Source organism: Tachypleus tridentatus, chromosome 11 (assembly GCF_004210375.1).
Source record: "Tachypleus tridentatus isolate NWPU-2018 chromosome 11, ASM421037v1, whole genome shotgun sequence".
Classification (NCBI taxonomy): Eukaryota; Metazoa; Arthropoda; class Merostomata; order Xiphosura; family Limulidae; genus Tachypleus; species Tachypleus tridentatus.
In genome coordinates this window covers 39,267,168-39,288,561 of record NC_134835.1, presented here as the reverse complement: position 1 = coordinate 39,288,561, position 21,394 = coordinate 39,267,168, and the positions used below count along the sequence as shown (strand labels likewise).

The window sequence follows — 21,394 nt, the reverse complement described above, 5'->3', positions numbered from 1 at the left end:
CTTTGGAAAAGGGACGGAAGGAAAGGGGAAAAACATAGGGGTGGGTAATTGCCACCCTATTTTTCTATAGTGCACTCACTATTATTTGTTAAGCTAAATACACAAGGGGGAGTGAACAGAACACTGTTTTGTTCCTGTTCACAGAGATTTCTCCTATCAGATTAGTAACCGATCACAATGAATTAAACGACGGTTTCATTATCACACAAATACACAGTTAGATTACTAGTAAACATTTCGAGCTGGCTGTCAGACAAGTTTCCAACTAACCAGTATGGGGATAAAACTTTCAGTAATTCTATATATAAAGGAGTATTTTATAAATATTTGTATGACCCCTTTTAAACACTCCGTTTTCATTTATGTTTTTTCTAAATTATAAAAATCAATACCGTTTCGAGTGTGTCTATATATATTATTACAGCTCTACGTTGCTTCTTAAAAAAGTTATTAACATTTGGGTTACTCTTCCAATACTTACGTTTTTTGTTTTGTAGTGGGTTAAAGTTTCACAAAAACCAGCAAATCAGAAATGTAATACATTATTTGTCCAACTGTTTTGGTTCGGTTTGTTTTGAATCTCGGGCAGAGATACATGAGGGCTATCTGCGCTAGCCGTCCTTATTTAGCAGTGTAAAACTAGAGGGAAGGCAGCTAGTCATTATCAACCACCTCTAGCTCTTGAGCCACTTTTTTTACCAGCGAATAGTGGGATTAACTGTAACATAATAACACCCCCACGGCTGAAAGGGTGAGCATGTTTGGTGTGACGGGGATTCGAAACCGCGACCCTCAGATTACGACTCGAGTGCCTTAACCACCTGGCCGCGTTCAACCGTTATGCAACACTGTAAATAAAAAGTACACGTGAAAACAATGACTTTGTGAAGTTTGGAAGAAATGTGTATTCATCCATCACCTTCTCGGGGACGTCACTAAGATTTCTATACTAATCGGATAACGTTTACTATATTGTCACATTGGTCCATTTCACTGGATCTAATTTATTTATTCTTACTTCCGTTTTGGTGGAGACGACAATCTATTACTGTTAAAGCCATCAAACATTTTTCGAAAGACCAGTTAATGAAAGTGCTGTTCGCAATTGAAACGAGACAAATCAGTTTATACCTAGCTGCGGTGATGACTGTCTAAATCATTATGACTGCTGACCTCATTAGTTTGGAAAGATTCATTTTTCACTTGGGGTTGATGGGAAGGGTGAGCAAAGAGAAGAGCGGTAATGACTCGTATCACGAGAAGAAGGAAATCAATCACAGCGGTGATGAAGACTCACCATTCCCATCCTAACCTTCCATATAATACAGCGTCATTTTTCTTTATCTACCAATGAAAGATGTTTACAGTTCGTCGTTCGAACAAGAAACTTACGCTATTGGCTGGCTCACTACCTAATTTGTATAATTAATTTCACACGTCAAGAATATACGTTTATAAAACCTAAATTCCTACACGTTTTCTCCACTAATTACAAACTATAAAAATGAGTAAATGCACATAAAAAAAATAGTATCATCTTAAGAATACAGTATCCTATGAAGAATACAGAATGCAGAAGACAGCATCCTATTAAAAACATTAAAAGTTCTAATCACCAGTAAAACACTACTGATACCAAATCCATAGCATTGAGTTATGGTGAATACTATCAAACCTAAAATTTACCTATTGTAATTAAAAATATCTTTTGAATTACCATTTATGCATACACACAAATACACACAAGTATTAATTGTCATTAAAAAAAAACAACGTTGCGTCACATGAAAACAGATTTTCAACCTAGTATTAATTTACTTTATATATGAATGTATAAACTTATTTCTCAGCTTTCTGCACAATGGAGAATGTTCTGGTATATCACTAATTAAGCTGTAAGAAACAGAAGATGTATATATTATAATGACATCAGATGCACAACACATTATCTTCAAATTAATATGCATCACTAGAAACACTTTGATGATCTGCTTTGTTAAAAGATGTATCACTACGTCATATTTCCTTTATTTACCATACACGTTCCTGGATGTTGAAGTGTTTGTTTCTTTTGAATTTCGCACAAAACTGCACGAGGGCTATCTGTGCTAGCCGTCCCTAATTTAGCAGTGTAAGACTAGAGGGGAATCAGCTAGTCATCACCACCCACTGCCAACTCTTGGGCTACTCTTTTACCAACAAATAGTGGGATTAACTGTAACATAATAACACCCCCCACGACTGAAAGGTCGAGCATGTTTGGTGTGACGGGGATTCGAACCTGTGATCCTCAGATTACGAGTCGAGTGTCTTAATCACCTGGCCATACGGGGCCAAGGATGTTGAATTATAAACCTAACTTTCTTAGAGTTCAATTGTATTTTCACACTGTAGTGAATACCAATTTTTCTGCTGTATTTGTTCATTATTTTATCAAATAAGCAGAAAAAATAAAGTTTAAGAGATATAATAAAAACGTAAGGAGCTTTCTCTTTATTATTTCAAGTTTTTCACAACATGTTTTACACAGTTACGTAGATGTACAATGAGATGTATACAAGTAAATAAACAATACTAAATATGTACTTGTATTCTTACCAACAAAAACATTGAAAACTTTCATTTGCCTAATCTATGGAAATACCTACTTCTATTTTCAAATTTTTGTTTCAATCTATTTAAGATAGTGAAAAAATAAATTCAAGTGCGTGTTTTCGTACAAAGATGGAATTGATTATTCCACGAGTATTTTTCGTAATCCCCACAAAAATACAGTTTTGTGTTTCTACGACGGGAAATGAGTCACGCGCAACGCTCATCAAATCCTCAAACATTTAAACTGCTTCAACGTTTTCTGAATGACAAAAAATTTAAAAATATTCACGCAAGCTGAAATATCCTGTCGTTTGTAATATTAACTACTTCAGTCTCACTTCATATCCACTCAAAACAGCCCCGTTTTGGCTTTTTTCCAAATACTACCCCAGGCAGGCACGTTAAGAACCGAGGGTCTCATTCGAACATTCTCGCTGCTTGTGACGTTACACGGAAAGACAAAAATAATCCATTTAGAAAAGATGATCTATGGCATGAAAAGCGTTAGGGCTTGGACTACATGAGAGACGTAAAGTGTACTTACGGGTCTGTCGTCAGAACTATGAGCTGTGATGAGGAATCGATCGAAAGGAGGTCCAGCACACCCAGGGCAGTTTCCAAGAAAAGGACAAACCAAGCAAAAAAGAAAAATAGTGATCAAGATACAACAATAACTTTTGGTTCTTGTTTTACTAACAGCAAGTTTTACGAAACTTTCTCTTTTACGTGCTCTTGTCAGTTTTTATATTAAGATACGACAAACATAAACCGTATACTTTACCAACTAGTTTCTCGTCACTGAAACAATCTAAAAAAAAAATCCTTATTTCACGTGTTCCGTCCAGTTCTTGTACATCTTAAAAACTGTTGATTCTTGAGTCTGAGTGCTGATGGAAATTTAGTCTTCCGCGATTAAAAGTAATTTTCAATACATTCACAGGTAAAAAACAAAACAAAGCAACAACCCAGAACTGACGAGAAATTCTAAGTTCAATATTAAAGCAAACCTGTTTCAAGAATAAGTCTATCTGTTATTCTCTAAATCTAAATGTATTACACTGACTTTACTTAAGTTCTTACTGACACGCAATTTAATTTTAGTGAGTATGGTCATTAATCATGCACGCCAATAAATATTAAAGTGCGTTTTAAAACATTTACCAATAATTTTAAAATAAACGAGTTTTATTCTAAATTACCGCTATTGGAACGCTTGTCCTCTCTATGATCCTTCAGACTGGAAGCAGACATAGCAGCGGACGATAAGTGAGACCCGTGTCCTCCTCCGCCTAGGGCACTGGAAAGGGCTAATAAACCTGCTGCACTCGTGGGGGGTATATTTGGTGGCTGGAGGCCGGCCATGGCCGCTGCCGAAGCGTACGGCATCATAGGAATCGGAGGTGGATGTGCATGAGGAGGTATTTGTGGTGTGTGCATTTGATGCTAAAAGAATGGAAGAATACAATAAGGGTAAAAAGTCGCTTAAGAAGTTAAGCTGTAAAAATCCATTAACAGAAGTGTTCTGCAAAACAACAACAACAACAAAAGCTTTAACAACTAACAAGATAGAAAACTATTTAGTTGTGACGAGTAATTACAATTCAGGAAGTGCGTGAAGAACACTGTCACAACAAACTTCACCTTTATTATATATATTAAAAAAACAATAGTTAAATCGCATATTCCTTATTTAAAATGTACAAGTTATCTAGGAAATGACGTTGTTTTTTTTGTTTTTCACGCTAAGTTGTAATCAATATCGATCAGACAATCTGATTTCAGTAACTATTAATTTCAACCCTGAAAAAAAATAAAACAGAATATTACACATACTGCTGCCAACAGAAACGTCTAACGTTTCTTTGTACTTTCAGAAAAAAAAAAAAAAAAGAAAAAGAGAGACGTCTACTGAGCACTGGATGCAACTTGACTATATTATCTATAAACCCTCTGAGACAGAACAGCATTTATCAGGGGGAGGAAGCGTACAAAATTTATCTGAAAGCCGCGAGAGAAATGACGGTCATCGCTCAAGCGATAAGTGACTTACAGAATGAAATGTGAAAATAAAAAGCATGGATACTATTTGGATAAATACTATTCTAACACGACAGTACTTCATGTCGAAATGTTCACAACTCGGTTTGCTTTATTAACGGAATGGGACTGGAAACGTGAGTCCCCATTGGTCACATTAAACGACGTAACTGCTGTTTTTCATTGCACGTGCTTTTAAGTTCTTGAGCTTACGTGGAATCACAAGGCAAGCGAATACTTTAAGTTGAGCTATAATTGGGTAAGAAGTGACGGCTCATTTCTTCAAAGTGCCAACATCCTCTCTTGACGTGGGTAAAGGAAGCATGCTCGAGTGAAGCAGTGTTGGAATAAACAATATTCTGTTTCTCTAAGATCACAAGTCATTATTAAATAACATGTAGCTAAATATACATCACAGCCATGTTTGTTTATATATTTGTGTACATCTTGTTATTTGTTCTCAATCTTAATTAATGATAATAAGCAACCAACTACATGATTCAGATTTCGTGTGTAATAGAAAAAGGTCAAATTAACTGAACTTATTGGATTACGATTTTTTGTTTTTAATTTAGTACTATTATTACTACACTTTGTTAATTTCTCTGGAACATAAACACCATTATTACGTTTTAGCGTTAACTGACAGTGTGTCGTAATGTATTTTTAATCGTCTTGTGAAAGCTAACCATCGACCACGTGAAAAATATCACTCAATAAACACAAACATGCTACTTCCAGAAAGGAGAAAGCTAATCAAATGTTAATTAGAACGACTCGCTGCGGGTATGTGAGAAAGTCAATTTCCCTCAGGAGACTGGAATTATTGTGTCGCGTTTTTTCTTTTCTTTTCAATTTAATTAGAAGAAAAGGATGGCCGACGGATCAAAGCCGTGGAAATCTCAAGTGATGAGTTAGATATTATCTTTTCATGGCATTAATTACTTTTTTGTCTACACGAAATTATTATATCTGAACCAGAGCACCTGGGCAAGCAATTACATAGCAGTAGTTCATATCTATATTGATCGATAGTTGGCGCCACTGATTCACGACTTGTTACTCTTCGGGACATCGTGCATTACACCTACTGACGTTAAACACAGTTTATATACAACTGAGAACAATTACCGAATTAAAACCCAAAAAGAAGCCAAATACAACAGTATAAATAACCAAAACCTATAAATAAATACATTTTATGAATGTCAAATATCGTGTTTACACTCATTTTTGTCTTCCATGTTAGCAGTATCATTTGTTAATTTTTTTACATAGATTGTTAAAAGTACTGACAAGATATTTATTATAAAACCATCCTATTTACCTTTGTACATGAGTAAATATGAAATTTTTAGAGTACCTGCTTTGTAATCATGGTAAATACGTAACTCGCACATACAAGGCGTTGTCATTTACCTATTTCGCACAGCAAATGTTTTTCAAACTCTTGTAGAAAGATTTATGTTTTCACAAACACTGAAAGTAAATATTTGATTGCTTTCATGAGAAAATACTTCTAGCTGATACACGTAAAAAATGTTTACACATACCTAAAATTGTACACGTGTCTCATAGAAAGAACTAAAGCAAATGAGTCATATGTACAGGAAAACCACGTGTACACTCCCCATCTTTTGTTCAAACAGGTGGTAGGTATCGTAAGGTCGATAACGAGCTAATGGCCCATGTGTACTTCCACAGATAATGCAATTGCTTACAAAGAGCACGCTTGGGAGATATAGCCTAAAGCATTTTAACACCCCCACCATTTTCTACTAATAAAAATGTTATTTTAGGTTTTAGCTATAGTAACTTCAAAAATACAAGTAAAATATTATAACGTGTTTTGTAATACTCATTAAAAAATTTAGTCAATAGGGGTGCAAGCAAATTAAATTTTTTAGTTACGTCCAAATTATTTCTTCTTCTAAGTGTCATCTTTTTTTTTATGGTAAAACTTTGGTCAGGCACAGACTGGTGATTTTTTAAGTCAGCGCCATCTAGTAATGTTCTTTGTGGAAATCTTAGTACGGCACGATTTAATGCGGGTCTGTTGTAATGAAATATTATAGGTCCCTTACTTAATTAGACAGCCATTGAAGTCAATTTAATTGGTACCTACATTATCAGTATACAGTGAGTTATGGTTAAATGTAGAACCTAAATGTTTAAGGTTGATATTCGACGCTGAAACAAGACATCAATTATTATATAAATTGCAGGAAGAAGTAAGTGGTGGGGGACTGAACAGGAGTAATTTTTTGACCACTGTAAAAAGTATTAAGAGTAGGTGAATTTGTGTACTTTTATACCATTAGGCCTACAACTCAATCAGAACTAAGCATTTGGCATAACGCTAACAGCACGTCGAATGCTAACCATACCCTTTTATGTTTCTTCAGTTGTGATTGATGTAAGGATTAATAGTGACTATTTTAATTTGAATCTTGAAGATACTCGCAAAACATATGCGGTCAAATTAGTATCTTTATTGCAACGGTAGTTCTAGAATAATACAAAACAAATCTAATTGCAAACATAGAAATCTATAATTCCACTTGTCTTAGGCCTAACATTTGTTTTCTTTATGCAACACTTTCTTTAACTACAGGATTTTTAAAATAATTCTAATCGCAGACACAGAAATCTATAATTCCATTTTTCTAAGGTCTAATGTTAGTTAAGCTTTTATTTAATTAAGTACGGCCCATATATTCGATAAAAAGATAACACTAACTTGCGTACATTTTTTTGCTTCAGTTAGGGCTAAATTTTGCCGCACTTATTACTATCAATAAACTTGTACGTTAGACCATTTTAAAAAATTCAATAAGCTTTTGATAAGATGCTGTACAAAAAGTCCTAAAAACGTAATTTACAATCACCGTTTGTTTATTTAGATCTGTTGAAATAACTGCGTGCATTTTCAGGACAGACAAAAATTGAGTATTATTATAATAGATGTTTGTGATGAAACAATGTAAATATGGATTTCTGTATTGAACTCTGCATTAAAAATGATTTAGAAATGACAATTAACATCAACATTAATTAATTAAATTTTCAGTCTTAAAAGTGGTCTTGATCTATCAAATCGTAAAATAATAGTTTAAAACTTAAACCCATTCTCTCGATAGCTAGCTTAAAATGGCAAAAACTTCATTTCGATAAATCTGTTTGCCACTCGTGCGAAAAAACAAACTTGATTATCGAGTTCGACTTGTGCATAACTCGAGTTCCAAGTTATATATAAATTTATTTATAACGTTATTTAATATCGATTACGTCGAATTATATATATTACAAACAGAAATAAATAAGCACTTTACCTAGGTGATAAAAATGATAAATTTATATGGCTCTATAAATCAAAAATGGACATACAAAATTAGTTATTCAATAGTTGATGCTGACTAAAGTTATGGGTGAAGTAATGTATATTGAGGGCACAAGGCGCTGCAAGTTTAATACGTTAAAATGCAAAATCCATAATGAAAGTATACGATGATATAAACACTGAAAGAAATTTCGATGTTCTGCCACCAGAGGTCTAGTGATTTTGATACCACCTCTCCACACATGAGAAACTGCCAAATTATAACGATTTTGACGTTGAGAGAAATTTTGGGCATGTTTTCTGATAAAAAAAAAACACTTTAAACGATACCACCAATCACGATATTTAAAATATATAGCACACAAAAAATACTTTCAAGTAAGATTACAAAGGAAAAAAAACCTTCCAATGTTTTAATACTATTAATCCATATCGTCATGTAATTTTAGTTGTTTTTTTAATCGCTTAAATAGTGCGATTTTAAATTGATAAAACGTAATGAAAGGAACATTATTAGTAAAGTTAATTTTGGGATAATTACAAACTGAGATATGCAACAAAAAATTAACATTAAAAATGAAATAATTAACATCGTGGTTTTGACACAAATATGCAAATACATAAAACAGCGGTACTCAAAGTTGGTTAGAGAGATCTTTTGTTCCACCGAAGTGGTCCTCGATCGAAAACGTTTGAGTACCGCTTATATAAAAGTGACAAGTAAACTCTATTCATATCACAAGCACGTGCACAGAAAATGTCGAAGATAAGAAACCAACATACCCCTATAATTGCATTTAATTCCGTCATGGTCACTTGTTTTGCTCTTTCTACAGCTGAACCCACTTGCTGTTGATGCTGAAACGTTTGTTTAAATAATGCATATAAACTGATTGAAATTCAGTAAAATAAACAAAAATAACAACAAAAACATGTATAAATTAATCCAATATGTCTACATTGTTTAGGTATATATCAAATTAGGATGCTTGCGTCTATATAAAAACATACTTCAAATTGTATCTAATGATATTACGAAGCCCCACCTGTCCCGGTCTGCCTGAGAGACCTTGATGTTGGATGAAAGGCTTTGTTGGTACTGGATACAGCAGAAACACTGTGGTTGGTACATTACTGTGCACTTTTTTCCTTTTACTCAGGAGTTAGTATTAACAACACACGCGCGCACGCATATAATCTATTCTCACACCCAGTATCTTCATCATTATAAAATATTTAACGTTCAAGACATTGAAATATGTGACATACAACATGCATTGGACACCAATGTAACTTTTTTAATGCAGCGAAGTCTTAACTATAATCCATATGGCCTTATTAATAAGTCCTAGTAGCTTACCTCTTGAGACAGAAATGGCAAAATCTGGGCAATGATTGCATTTAACCTCTTTGCAATTTCAGACTGTAAAATAAAATGGAAAAAAAACAAAACAACGAATTAACATTTTCATTCTCTGGAAAGAAACGTATTAAACTTGACTGCCATTTTTACTGAACATGTTTATATGGAATCAATGAACTAGCACATTTAAAACTAGAAACAATTAAATTTGTTATATCTTAGAATAATATAACGTGCTGTCGTATCAGTTTTGTTTGTTTGAAGTTAAGCGCAAGGCTACAAAATGGGCTATCTGTGCCCTGCCCATACACAAATATCGAAACCCACTTTCTAGCATTACAAGTCCACGCACATCCCGGTGGGTGGGGGAAGTGCTGTCGTATCAAGAGTTCACTTTTAAATGTCCATACCATAAAACCTCAAACTGTTAACGTGAACCTGATGACCACGTGGCGACGAAGAGATGACTATACTTTCCTTTATAAGCCACTGATTTTATCAGTGAGATACGCTATAAGAAGCTTACATAATAAGCTTTTATGGTTATTGCCACAAGATTTCCAAGATAGGCCTCTAGCTCTCTGGTCTACTGAAATTTATAAGCAGATGTGATTGAAAAAATGTCTTATGTTCAGTGTGAAAAAAACAACAAACTATTACCTAAACTATGTGCACTTTGTATTAACGATTATACAGGAAACTGTAAAGGAAACAAACGTTTAAACACGATTTGTACATAAACTTGGGGTTACTGTTGGTAGAGACGGTTAGTCAACCATCTTGCTGTCTTGTTACAACGAATAATGCGCTATGGGTTCGTAATCAAGATACTAAACACAGTTAAAATATTCGAACCGAATCTTAAACATTACAGTTATGAACATTGACATCAGTGTGCACGTAAAACTAAGTAAGTAACGAGTCTCTTAACAATACAATTATGAACGTTGGTATTAATGTTAACGTTAAATTAAGTATAGTGTGCACGTATAACCACTTCATGAATCTGTTAATGCTGTTATTTTGTTCAAACAGTCTAATAAAAGCCGACTAAAATGTCTCGGTATAAGCCGCTTCATGAATCAAGTGGTGTAAATGCGACCTCACGATAATTTATAAGGACATATCCAAAAATACTTTACTAGTAATATCAACCTCAACTGCACTGCATATAATAACTGGGCTAAACTGCCAGATCATATATCCCATGATTCAAACCTGCCCACCTCTGATTTAAAACTGCTAACTGTACGAAGGCCTACAATGGTCAAAAGCTCTCGTCGCTAACACGGTTTTATCGTTTCCTGGTAATATTCCGTTGCTGCAATTAAGTTGTGAAGAAACGTTTACATAATAAAAAGTACAGAATGCGTCCTACGAGAGAAGTTATTATCAAAATGTACCTTTTACATTCTGTAGTATCCCTGTAGTCACACAAGTTTGTTCAAATTATATAGGTTTTTGCTTTCATATTTCAATTCCCGGACCAGCGAAACTGCCTAGTTAAACCTTATATCGTGACCAATTCCCTTTAGAATGTTGCATTTCGAATTAGTTTATTCGAATACAATAACTCAAAGTAAATATCTATTGTTGGACCATTTCACTAGCTTAAGATCCTGTTACAAAAATGCTACTAACTACGTCTAAACTAACTGATCACACCATAACGAGGCGGTTCCGCTTCGACGGTTTCGTAAATGTTCTCTAGTTTCAATGACTTTCAGTTACTACACAAATGAAAAGGTTGAGACGCATGTTTCTGGAACTCTCCTCTCGAGACAAACAGTTGTTTCAACATAGCAATGGTAAAAAAACCATAACATAAATTTATGCCACATAAATCATATCAAAGAAAATCGTTGAAATATGCTGTTTTTTTCTTCAATTAAGTGGAATTTAAAAAAGGACAACGAAAAAGCCATCTCTTTAAACCTGACCTTAAAGAACGAAGTTGAAAAATATATAAATATTCGTATCTTCTAAACGTTTATACACTATATAGCCAACAGTTGACATGGCCATAATCCTAACATTCATTTCGACTACTGAAAACACGTATTGGGCTGCTCTGCATTGAAGTACAAGTAGCCTAAATCGCTTTATAACATGTAGACAGTTCGGTGACAAAAATAAATTTACGAGAATGCTGCAGTGAAAAGGCTTTTGGTGAAACAAACAACTTCATTAAAAAATACTCGTACCGAAATAAACATAAACTAACGCTCAGTAACCCCTCTCCCATCTTTCCCCAGGGGCCAGAGCTACGACTGCTTCTCTATCGACTGAGTCTCTCCCGTATATACACTACCATTCATTTTGCTGTTAACCGTACACTAGAGATGTTCCTTTTAGCTAGGATAGATAGTAAATGCAGTATTTGTTGAGAGCAAAGACAGTCAGCCCAGTTACGTGGATAGAGGGCACGTTTTCTTGTTGTCATAGCTAAAACCATGACTGTTTTATCTATCCCTGTACGCAGAGAAAATCTTTTTCAAATCAGTCGTACGCAATCCTACCCATTATAAAAATCAAACAAACTTAATGTACCTTAAAAAATAAAGATGTCACACCCTGTCGGAAATTAATATTAAAACACAATTATTACCAGTTAACACAAGTTTAATTCTGTCAAGGTATTCGTAGCTATAAATGGAAAGATACGCACATTGACACTAAAAAATAAACTTTGAATTATCCATTAAAATGAAGAAAAAAAGACTATTACTTTAATGATGGTCAGCGGTGTTCTAGTTGATTGATTACGTAACCTTGTCTTACAATTATCATCAAATTTCGCAGCTGCCGATGAAGGATAGCGGAAAATATAATCTAATACACCATCATAGATTTAAACAAGACCGTAATTTATTTTCAGACACAAAGCGGATTTCTTTGTTTGGAACTAAGCACATAATGGGCTATCTCTGCTCTGCCCACCACGGGTATCGAAACCCGGTTTTTAGCGGAGCTAATCCGCATATATCCTACTGTGTCATTGGGGGGGGGGGTCACAGAGAGGAGAACGCTTTTAAAATTATGATGGAGTTTTATTGTTTAATAACAGCCCCGTAAAACAATGAAAATGATATTCTAGTATTCATACAATCATTCCTACCGGATCCAAGCAAATACGTATTAGTATGTATGATACTTATCCATGCAATCAACGCGCACAATACAGATAAAACGCACTAAAGATATAGTCACTTAACGCTACATTACAGATACACGCTGGAATAACCTTAAATTTATAAACAGTTTCACACTACAATACTGTTTGAATTATTTAAATCATGAAACACGAAGGAGGTACTTGGAGGGGGTAGTAATAAGGGGAACCTAACTATGCAAGGGCCAATAATATCTTTTTCAAGCAGAACCGACAATTCTCGAATTAAAGAGTTCTGCATGGACAAAGAGGAACTACAGCAGTTGAGCCTCATTCAAGTGACTGAAATAATAACAGTTTACTGAAATAACTCTAATTGAATCACGGGCTTTTCCTTCAAACACCGCAATGTGACTATACTATAATACTCTAACGTTCTTAACTTTTCGTTTCTCTGCTACCATTAACATCGTCGCAGGCTTTACGCGTTCGAGCGCTCTGCAACCATTTTTCACGCTTTACGCTTATTTTCCACAGAGAATTAGTGCGCGGAAAGCAATTCACTGTCATGTTAATAACCTAGTAGAATGCTGATTCACAGGAACTGGTTGGCACACCCGCTGCCGCCTTCTCACCTAGGGTTCTCGTAGCGCCATCTGTCCTTTTTTTATGAACAGGCCACGTGTACCACTACCACAACAGACGGCTTGGGTTGATTGGTATTCTTACTAAACGTTGCACACCATACTCTGCATGCATCAAATGGGCTAATAATCATCCCTCAAGACTTGTTAGGGCCCTGTGACACTAATTTATTTACTTGAGGTCAGGGTTCAACCGCTAGTGAGTAATGCTTAGTTTACCCTATTTACTTAACTTTTTACTCGGGCATCATGTCGAGTCGATTTTGCCCACGTGTTCGCGTACAGAGAAGCTAGATAAGAAAATAAAAGTCAATCCGAGAAGTAACCTTTAGTATCAAATTATTTTAAATGGACATCTAACGATTTGTTAATAATAAAGAAATTAACGTGAAACAAACACAAATACCCTAACTTAATTAACTGCAAAATATTTATTCCAATGTCTTTCAAAACACTACAAAAATTATATTTTATGGCTCGTGAACTAGTTATTTAATTTTCTCACCTGTTTATGCATTTCCACATTCAAACCGTACGACATTTCATAATACTAAATGAATACAAAGAATGTTTTATAATTAGCCATAAAGCAAAACAACACTCGTTAGAGAAAAACTGTATTAATTCAATTTATAAACAAACATTGTAAATTTGCAAGTTTTTGTTATCATATATACAATACATAAAGTAATTTTAAATAAAAATAACAAGATATTATCGGCTAAATTTAAAACTTACTTTTTAACAGCAAAATTTTTGTATGTTTATCATATCAAAGTTATTTTCACCTGCCTGTTTATTACCAAAATTTGTGGCTATATAATTTTGAATTTTTTAAAATGATATTCCTTAACCTTAACGTCAAATGTTTTCATCAAAATTTATTTTTAGTACATTTTTACTTACCATAACGTAATGTCTTTGCATCTCCGTTTTTTCACTGGCTAATTTTTCACACTCTAGTTTCAAACTGAAAATGAAAATAATTAAATAATTTCTGTGTTTTATCAATGAATTTTTTAATGGCATGATTTAAGTCACTATAAGAAAAAATTAAATGTTTGTTAAGCACACGAACACACAGGACTCAAAACAATAAAAATTACCCTAAATGTGACACTTTTTTTTTTTGTATAAAGTATTTGTAGTTTTTATACTTTTATCAAATTCTTAAAACTTGGTATAATCTTATTCGAGGACAGAAAGAAAACCACACAAACACCAGAAACCTAGTATTATTAGCGCCAGTATGTTAAAAGCAGACGCAAACAAATATATGTGGGTAAGGAATATTTAAATATTTGACTGAAGTGATAATATTTAAAATAATATACAGTTACAACTTAGTTTTTATTATTTAGATAATGATATATGCATGAGAATGAGAAAGGAAAACGTATTTTACCAAACTATTGTTACGATATACCTGTGATATTGAGTTTGCAAAAAGCTAAATTCTTCTTTTACCCTATCGCACGAATCAGCAACAGTAAACTTAAAAGGCTGGCCACCTTGCGGCGGGGGACCCTGAAAAATGTATGGAAAAAAAAACAACACGAAAATTTAACTAAATGTTACCTAAAATCCAGTACTCAATTAAATAGACTTTAACACAATAATCATACTATATGAATATCTAAACAACGAATATGATCTGCTTAATCACGATTCCAATCGTAATTCTTTATTATGCTAACTAAAGGTACTGGACATGATCACGTGTAACTGAAAATTACTTTATAAATACCGAGTCTGAAAGATGTTGCCGTGCGCAGTTTTATCCATAAAGATTAAACGACTGTACTTTTTATGGCTGTACGCTATAGTAATCATTAACTTAAACACAAAATTCACATTTTTTACACAACTCAAATTTAAATAATTTTAAATCAAATTTACGTCATTTAAATCATGCTTAAGTAGTTCAAGGTTGATTAATAAAATTAGCTAAGCCTGATCTTACACTTCTTAACAAACCTAGGCTAATATCAGTACAACGACGCAAGATGACTAACAGACACTACTGTATTTATTTTGGGCCTATGCTATAGCAATTTTGCTTTTATCAAAAATAACAGATCAAACTACCTATTGGTACTATTAAAAAGAGATAAGCCTAAGATAATACTAACCCTCAAGAAACTGGCTACACTTGAAAAAAACAACAACTAAAAATACCCTATCTACGACAACAATAAAAATATATTGCATAAAAGATATAAACATAAGAATGTCATACATACCGCAACAGGAAGAGCAGCCGAGCTCACTGGATGTCGGGCAGGGTACATTCTGTTTACAAGAACAGTCCAGAAATTAGGCTTAGTACTTATGCTGGTATACAAAGAACGTCAGGTCGATTCACTTAAACACATACACACACAAAACACAGACTTGCGGTTATTAATCCATTACTGAATAGAGTCTGAGCAGGTTAAATTCTTTTTTCATTTAATTGGCTACAAATTCACTAGCAAAAATTACGTCACTTTTATGAGAAATATATCTTAGATTTACAAAATACGTTAATAAATAAGTTTTATTTAAAAACACGGTTACACAATAGCTGCGAGTCGACGTTATGCACAGTTAATTTTTTAGTTTCATACTCATATTTAGAAAGCTATTTTTTCCAACTTTTATGATTTGATTGTTATTCACACATCCGGTTTCACAGTAGGTAAAGCAACCACTTCATTCACACAAGCGTCAGAAATTGTTGTTCCAATGAATGTGGGTTTCTTCACCAATACTGCCACTTTAACTAGTTAGTAAACCCTTAAAGAATTTACTAATGAAAATAGAACAACTCAGGTCGACTACATTTGCCCGAACAACGTTTAACCATGTCAGCAACAGTACGAACGCAACAAAAACAACACAACTCTCTCTTCAACTACAGAAGCTCTCGTCTCGATTCACCCGTAACGTGAAGCTCTGAGATAGGTAGACGCACTGTACACGCGGTTGAACAAGAACGATTGCGGATATTCGTTCCCCAAATACGGCACACTCAGATTGGCTTAATCAACAAACATGACTGTTCCCAGGCGTCACCCATAATACCACGTGGTATAGTCACCGACGGGTCGGCGAGTCATTCACAGAACCAATGATGTTGTAGCAATCGGATAACCACACCTTTAAAAGTACGCCTATCATGTAAAAGGATTTTGACACTTACACGTCAAAAGCACGTGGAAGGAGGCTTAACTGCGTTCCAGCTGTTAATATGATTCAAAGTTAGTAAGGAGACCAGTGAAGCGATCACCCCGAAGAGCAAGATAATTATACAGGGTTTAATGTTTCTTTTGACGAGCTCTTGAGCGGGTAGTGTTGATGTTCAACAAATGCTGGAAGGTTTGCTTGCTAAGACTGGTTTTTAATGTGGGCGTCCCTTTCACGTTCTCTCGCCTCGTAGACGAATTGCTGCTTCAAAAATATTACTTTGGAATAAGAACCCCCTAAAAGAGCCTTTTATTCAGTTGCTTGATAACATGCACCCATCTGTCCTACTTTGAGACAGCGGTAGATAGTGGAATAGTCTACATAAAGTTCAGTCCTAATAAAATAAACGGTTTCAGTTGTATAATTAGTGGTTCAGCTTTGCGACTAAGTAATTCAGCAGTTAGGTGTCAAATTACTTTCAGTAAAATAACGAGTTTTGAACTGAAACATCACTTTAGACGCAACAAATTATTTTAAATGGAGAGTTCACCCCCCTTCTTTCTTTCGGATTCTTAAGAAAAAAATACTTGCTTGAATAATTACAAGAAAAGCACATTTTTCTTCGAATATTTACAGGAAGTGAGTTACTTTTCTCACAAGATTCTGACTTATCTTTTCGAGAGGTCAGTGGATAAGGCTTCCCATTTGATACCCCTTTCATGAAAAGACCACAAGATACCCACTTAAATCCTATTACTCGCAGCACTCTGATAGGATCGACCTTTCCTTTTTCTTTCACGCTTTTTACTGCTGTCGTTGATTTACTAGACCATTCCCAAAGGTGTATTATTGTAAGAATACAGAGGGCGGGAAAACCACGTGGGTTTGACAACCACTTGTCAAACTTATAGGCCAGAGACTCACGCAAGGACATGTTTCATATTTGTTACCAACTCTCTTTGCAACCATGAGGCAACGGAAAGCCTTGTGCCTTGTAATTTTCCTACTAGATCAATAATACAGATACAGTATTATTATATGATGCTTTTGTTTTAAGATCATTTTTAGTCATTTTGACCTAGTGAGCAAACAGTTTAGTAGTTCAAACGTCCATCTTGGTATGAAACATGCATAAAAGTATTACATATTTTGTAATGACACAAATGTGCTTCGAATCAACTTCTGTCATATTTTCGTGACCAAATTATTCTAAATTTAAATTCTATTGAAATTTGTTTAATTCGGTTATGTAAAACATTAAACAGAACTTTGTAAACAATTAACAACAGAATCTATATATATACACACAGTATTTCTGTGTGTTTATTGTTATAATTTCAACTTGTTTTTGTTATAAACTCCACACACGCATATGCCTAAGTTTAGTCAAGTAAAGAGAAACTCTTAGTGAAGTGTAGAGTGAGGTTGAAATTTCTTTTATCAAGGAGTCCAATACAGAATGTCGTCTTTTCTAACACTGGCTTTTAAACTACTCTGTTTGAGCTATTATCTTGTATCCCAAAAAGTGAATATAGTCACACAAAATAAATGGAAGAGGTCGATATGAGACACAAAAGAGATTCGTTTTAACTTTCGTTCTTTTCTCTATATATCTCTTATTTCGTCTTTTTTCTTTTTTTTTGTCTTTACAGTTGTACCCAAATTCAATACAGATATTATAACTGCCGACTGGAAATCTACAGTTTTTGCTAAAACAGATATTTATCTAAGTTTTAACACTCTGAATTATTTCATCCTTTTAGTTTTTACTTTTCGTTTGTACACAAATCTTTATCTGGAAATGAAAAAAAAAAGCAAATTACACTTGCCGAACTTGCTCATTACGACGTTTTTTAATTTTTTTTGTAAAGGAGTCTTACATGTGGTACAATTACGTAAACATCAAAATCAAACATGCAGCCAGAAAGCGAAATGCGGAAGGGGGGGGAGGTAGATAAAAATGAATGTTTACATCAAACATTCTGCATCCACCTAACAATAACAGTATTTAAAAACAAAACTCAGATAAAAAAAAAAACGTCATTATTGTACACGCAAAGAAAGACTTGTTCAGAGACTCTCAACTCACTGTTATGTGTTTACGGTTCATTAGCTACTGACATGCATCTTGAAGGGTGGAGAACAACAGACCGGGAAATAGTAGCACGTGACAGCTCTCTCTGTACATTAATTGAGAAGTCGAACAGGAATGCAAGACTTACTTGAGCTATATAAACAAAAAGACTAGTTATTAGTTGGCTAACATAAGTTGGGTATTTCATTTTTAACAGTTCCCACAAGCGATAGACTGTGTCATTACTGAAGCCATCTGGCCATAACCAAGGGTTAATACTATATAATCCACCATTCCAACTCGTCTAAGAAATAAAGATAAACTTCTTAAAAATAAGCCATAATCTATACAGTTTATCTTCTGAGCGTGGGAGCGGCTAACGAAGTTTTTTCTTCTTCCCTTGATTCTTAATTACACTTTATAGTGTAATTAATATAAAGTTATTAATTTAGAAACTAAGATCAGGGTTCATTAGCCACTAAAGAAATCTAAATTGGCAAGATGAGCATAAGGGTGTGTATTATGGGATTTAACCACTGCATAACGTAAGATTATATTATTAAATAAAACGTAATCGTAGGCATTATTCTAATGTTTATCGTTAATACAAATTTAGCGAATTGTTGCACAAAATATTTCTAATGATATCCTACGTAATTTATAAAAGAGTAAACTCGCACAAGTACCACATATACTTTTGTTACCATAAGTTAAAACTTTCTGTCAATTACTGTTTGAAAATATATTGATACCTAGTTTAGTTTATATTTTACAGAAACGGCTTTTGTGTATACAAAAAAGGTCATATAATTTTCGCATATTTCTGTAATGCAAAACGTATAGAGTCTTTGGTGGATCAGTGTTAAGTTTACGTTAAAATTTGAAGTTCGATTTCTAATTACGAGTATAGCAGATAAAACTCATTGTGCATCTTATATGCTCAAAGCTCTTTTTAAGTATAGAAATAGATTAGTAGCGCCATCTATTATTTTATTGGTGAGTTAAAGTAACATGCCCGATAACCAGAACACTTTTAGAATTGAGACTTTTTTTATTTTTTAGGAAGTATCCCAATCGTTTTCAGTTAAAACTTTATTTCATAATTGTATAATAAATTTTCTTCACTTTAGTTGTCATAATAAATCACAGTATTTTAATTCATAGTTTTACGGAATTATAAACATCTTATTATACTTTGATTTTCTCGAAGATGTGTAGTGGTATTGGATTAACGCATAAGCTATTTAGGCCTAAGCCTAATGGCCCTGTTGGCCACCCAACTTAAAAAAAAAGTTATGGTTCGTAAAACTAGATAAACAGGCGCCTTACTAAACTTCAGTAAGGCCCTGATTTCTAGCAGTATTTATTTAGTTAACTGTATATACGCTGATATAAACCACGGGTGCTTTGAATTTTCTTAAATATGTAACTAGGTATGTAATAATCTCAGGTTCCTGTTTTTCTATTTGTATATATACACGTATAATTGGATTTAACTTTATAAAAAGTCCAACATGTAAACACATCCCAAAATGTTTCGATTAATATTTTGTGTAATATATATTTTTCACTATGAGTTAAAAATAAGCCTATATTAGTTTTTTTGTATGCGCAAAAGAAAGAAAAAAACAAACAAAAAGCAGGAAGATATGTATAGGAGCTTGGCACTGGTATATATACTTGTATGGTCAAAGGTTTCATGTCAGTATAGATTGGCCAGTTTTTTAAAATTATTCGTGCGCACTCGTCTACACATAACTGAATTCAGTTCTATCACAAGCATCATCTCTATTACTGACGCTGTAAAGGTAAGCTTAGGCCTAACTTTATTGAGTTTTTGAACCTCCACCGTAATTCTGTAAATGTACATAGTTCTTTTTACAGTATTGATAGCTATTACCACGTACTTCTTTTACAACCTGAGTAAATATATTTATGGACTGAGCAACGATAGGAGTTGAGAAATTACACAATCAGTACTAACTTTTGACTAGAGCAGGCTATGTGCGTAGAGCGAAAGTGACACCCTACATGAAATTTTGTTTCACTGAAATAAACCTTAAAATGCTTAATATTTAAATATTACTGTTTAATGACGTCTTTGCTTTAAAAACACAAACAAACAAAGCAAAAGCGGTGTAATCTCACGAACATTTTTTTAAAGTGCTTGTTTGATTGTTTGTTAAGTGCAAAGCTAGATAATGGGCTATCTGCTCTCTATCCATCGAAAGGAATCGAATCCCAACTTTTAAAGTTATGACTCCTAAAGCATACCGTTGAGTTACTGGTTGACTGCTGAAACTGATAAAATGGTGTGTATATATATATATATTTTTTTTGAAGTCGGCTTGGTTTGGTTTGTTTTGAATTTTGCGCAAAGCTACACGAGAGCTATCTGCGCTAGCCGTCCCTAATTTAGCAGTGTAAGACTAGAGGGAAGGCAGCTAGTCCTCACCACCCACCGCCAATTCTTGGGATACTCTTTTACCAACGAACAGTGGGATTGACCGTCACATTATAATGCCCCCACGGCTGAAAGAGCGAGCATGTTTGGTGTGACGGAGATTCGAACCCTTGACCCTCAGATTACGAGTCGAACGCCTTAACCCACCTGGCCATGCCGGACCCAAGCATAGGTTATACGCATTTTATGCACTACATACAAGTCATGGAAGAAATATTTATTAATCATTTATATTCGAGTCAAATTTATGGTACGAAGAGACGAACATAGGCTCTGAGTTTTGTACGTATTTGTATTTTTGATATAAGGTGATATTAATTTTCAATAGCTTTTGCTTTTGATATCTGAGTTACTATAGCGTGTTCGTCTTTGTGTTTTTTGTCGTCGTATATTAATCTACCTTAAATTGTAAAATCTCTCTCTTTTTAATAATATTATTTTAGTTCTCTAATACGATTTAACATTCCATTTTTTTTTCTCTCGTTCAAATAAGACTCACGCAACTCATTACCAATGCATTAACTGTTCACGGATCACGTCCATCTTGCATGAAAATCACTCACATTTGTAATTTTTAGACATAAAGCGTTCCGTGCA

The 21,394-nt window shown here is 34.1% G+C and overlaps 1 protein-coding gene across 5 annotated transcripts in view; it reads right to left on the bottom strand.

Moving 5' to 3' along the window:
• Positions 1-16,105, bottom strand: part of LOC143231970 (transducin-like enhancer protein 4) — a 29,569-nt gene extending 13,464 nt beyond the window's left edge. Inside the window, exons 1-8 of one of the 5 annotated variants that reach the window (XM_076466887.1) lie at positions 15,335-16,105; positions 14,518-14,618; positions 13,998-14,061; positions 13,597-13,641; positions 9,333-9,395; positions 8,756-8,830; positions 3,795-4,038; positions 3,140-3,162 (exon numbers count right to left, since the gene is read on the bottom strand). In XM_076466887.1, the coding sequence (XP_076323002.1) occupies positions 3,140-3,162; positions 3,795-4,038; positions 8,756-8,830; positions 9,333-9,395; positions 13,597-13,641; positions 13,998-14,061; positions 14,518-14,618; positions 15,335-15,382 (663 nt within the window). In that variant the 5' untranslated portion in view covers positions 15,383-16,105. Of the gene's footprint in view, positions 1-3,139; positions 3,163-3,794; positions 4,039-4,428; positions 4,448-4,645; positions 4,800-8,755; positions 8,831-9,332; positions 9,396-13,596; positions 13,642-13,997; positions 14,062-14,517; positions 14,619-15,334 lie in introns of those variants that run through there. The other 4 variants (XM_076466886.1, XM_076466888.1, XM_076466889.1 and 1 more) reach the window with 4 other exon arrangements.
• Positions 16,106-21,394: the final 5,289 nt, after the last annotated feature.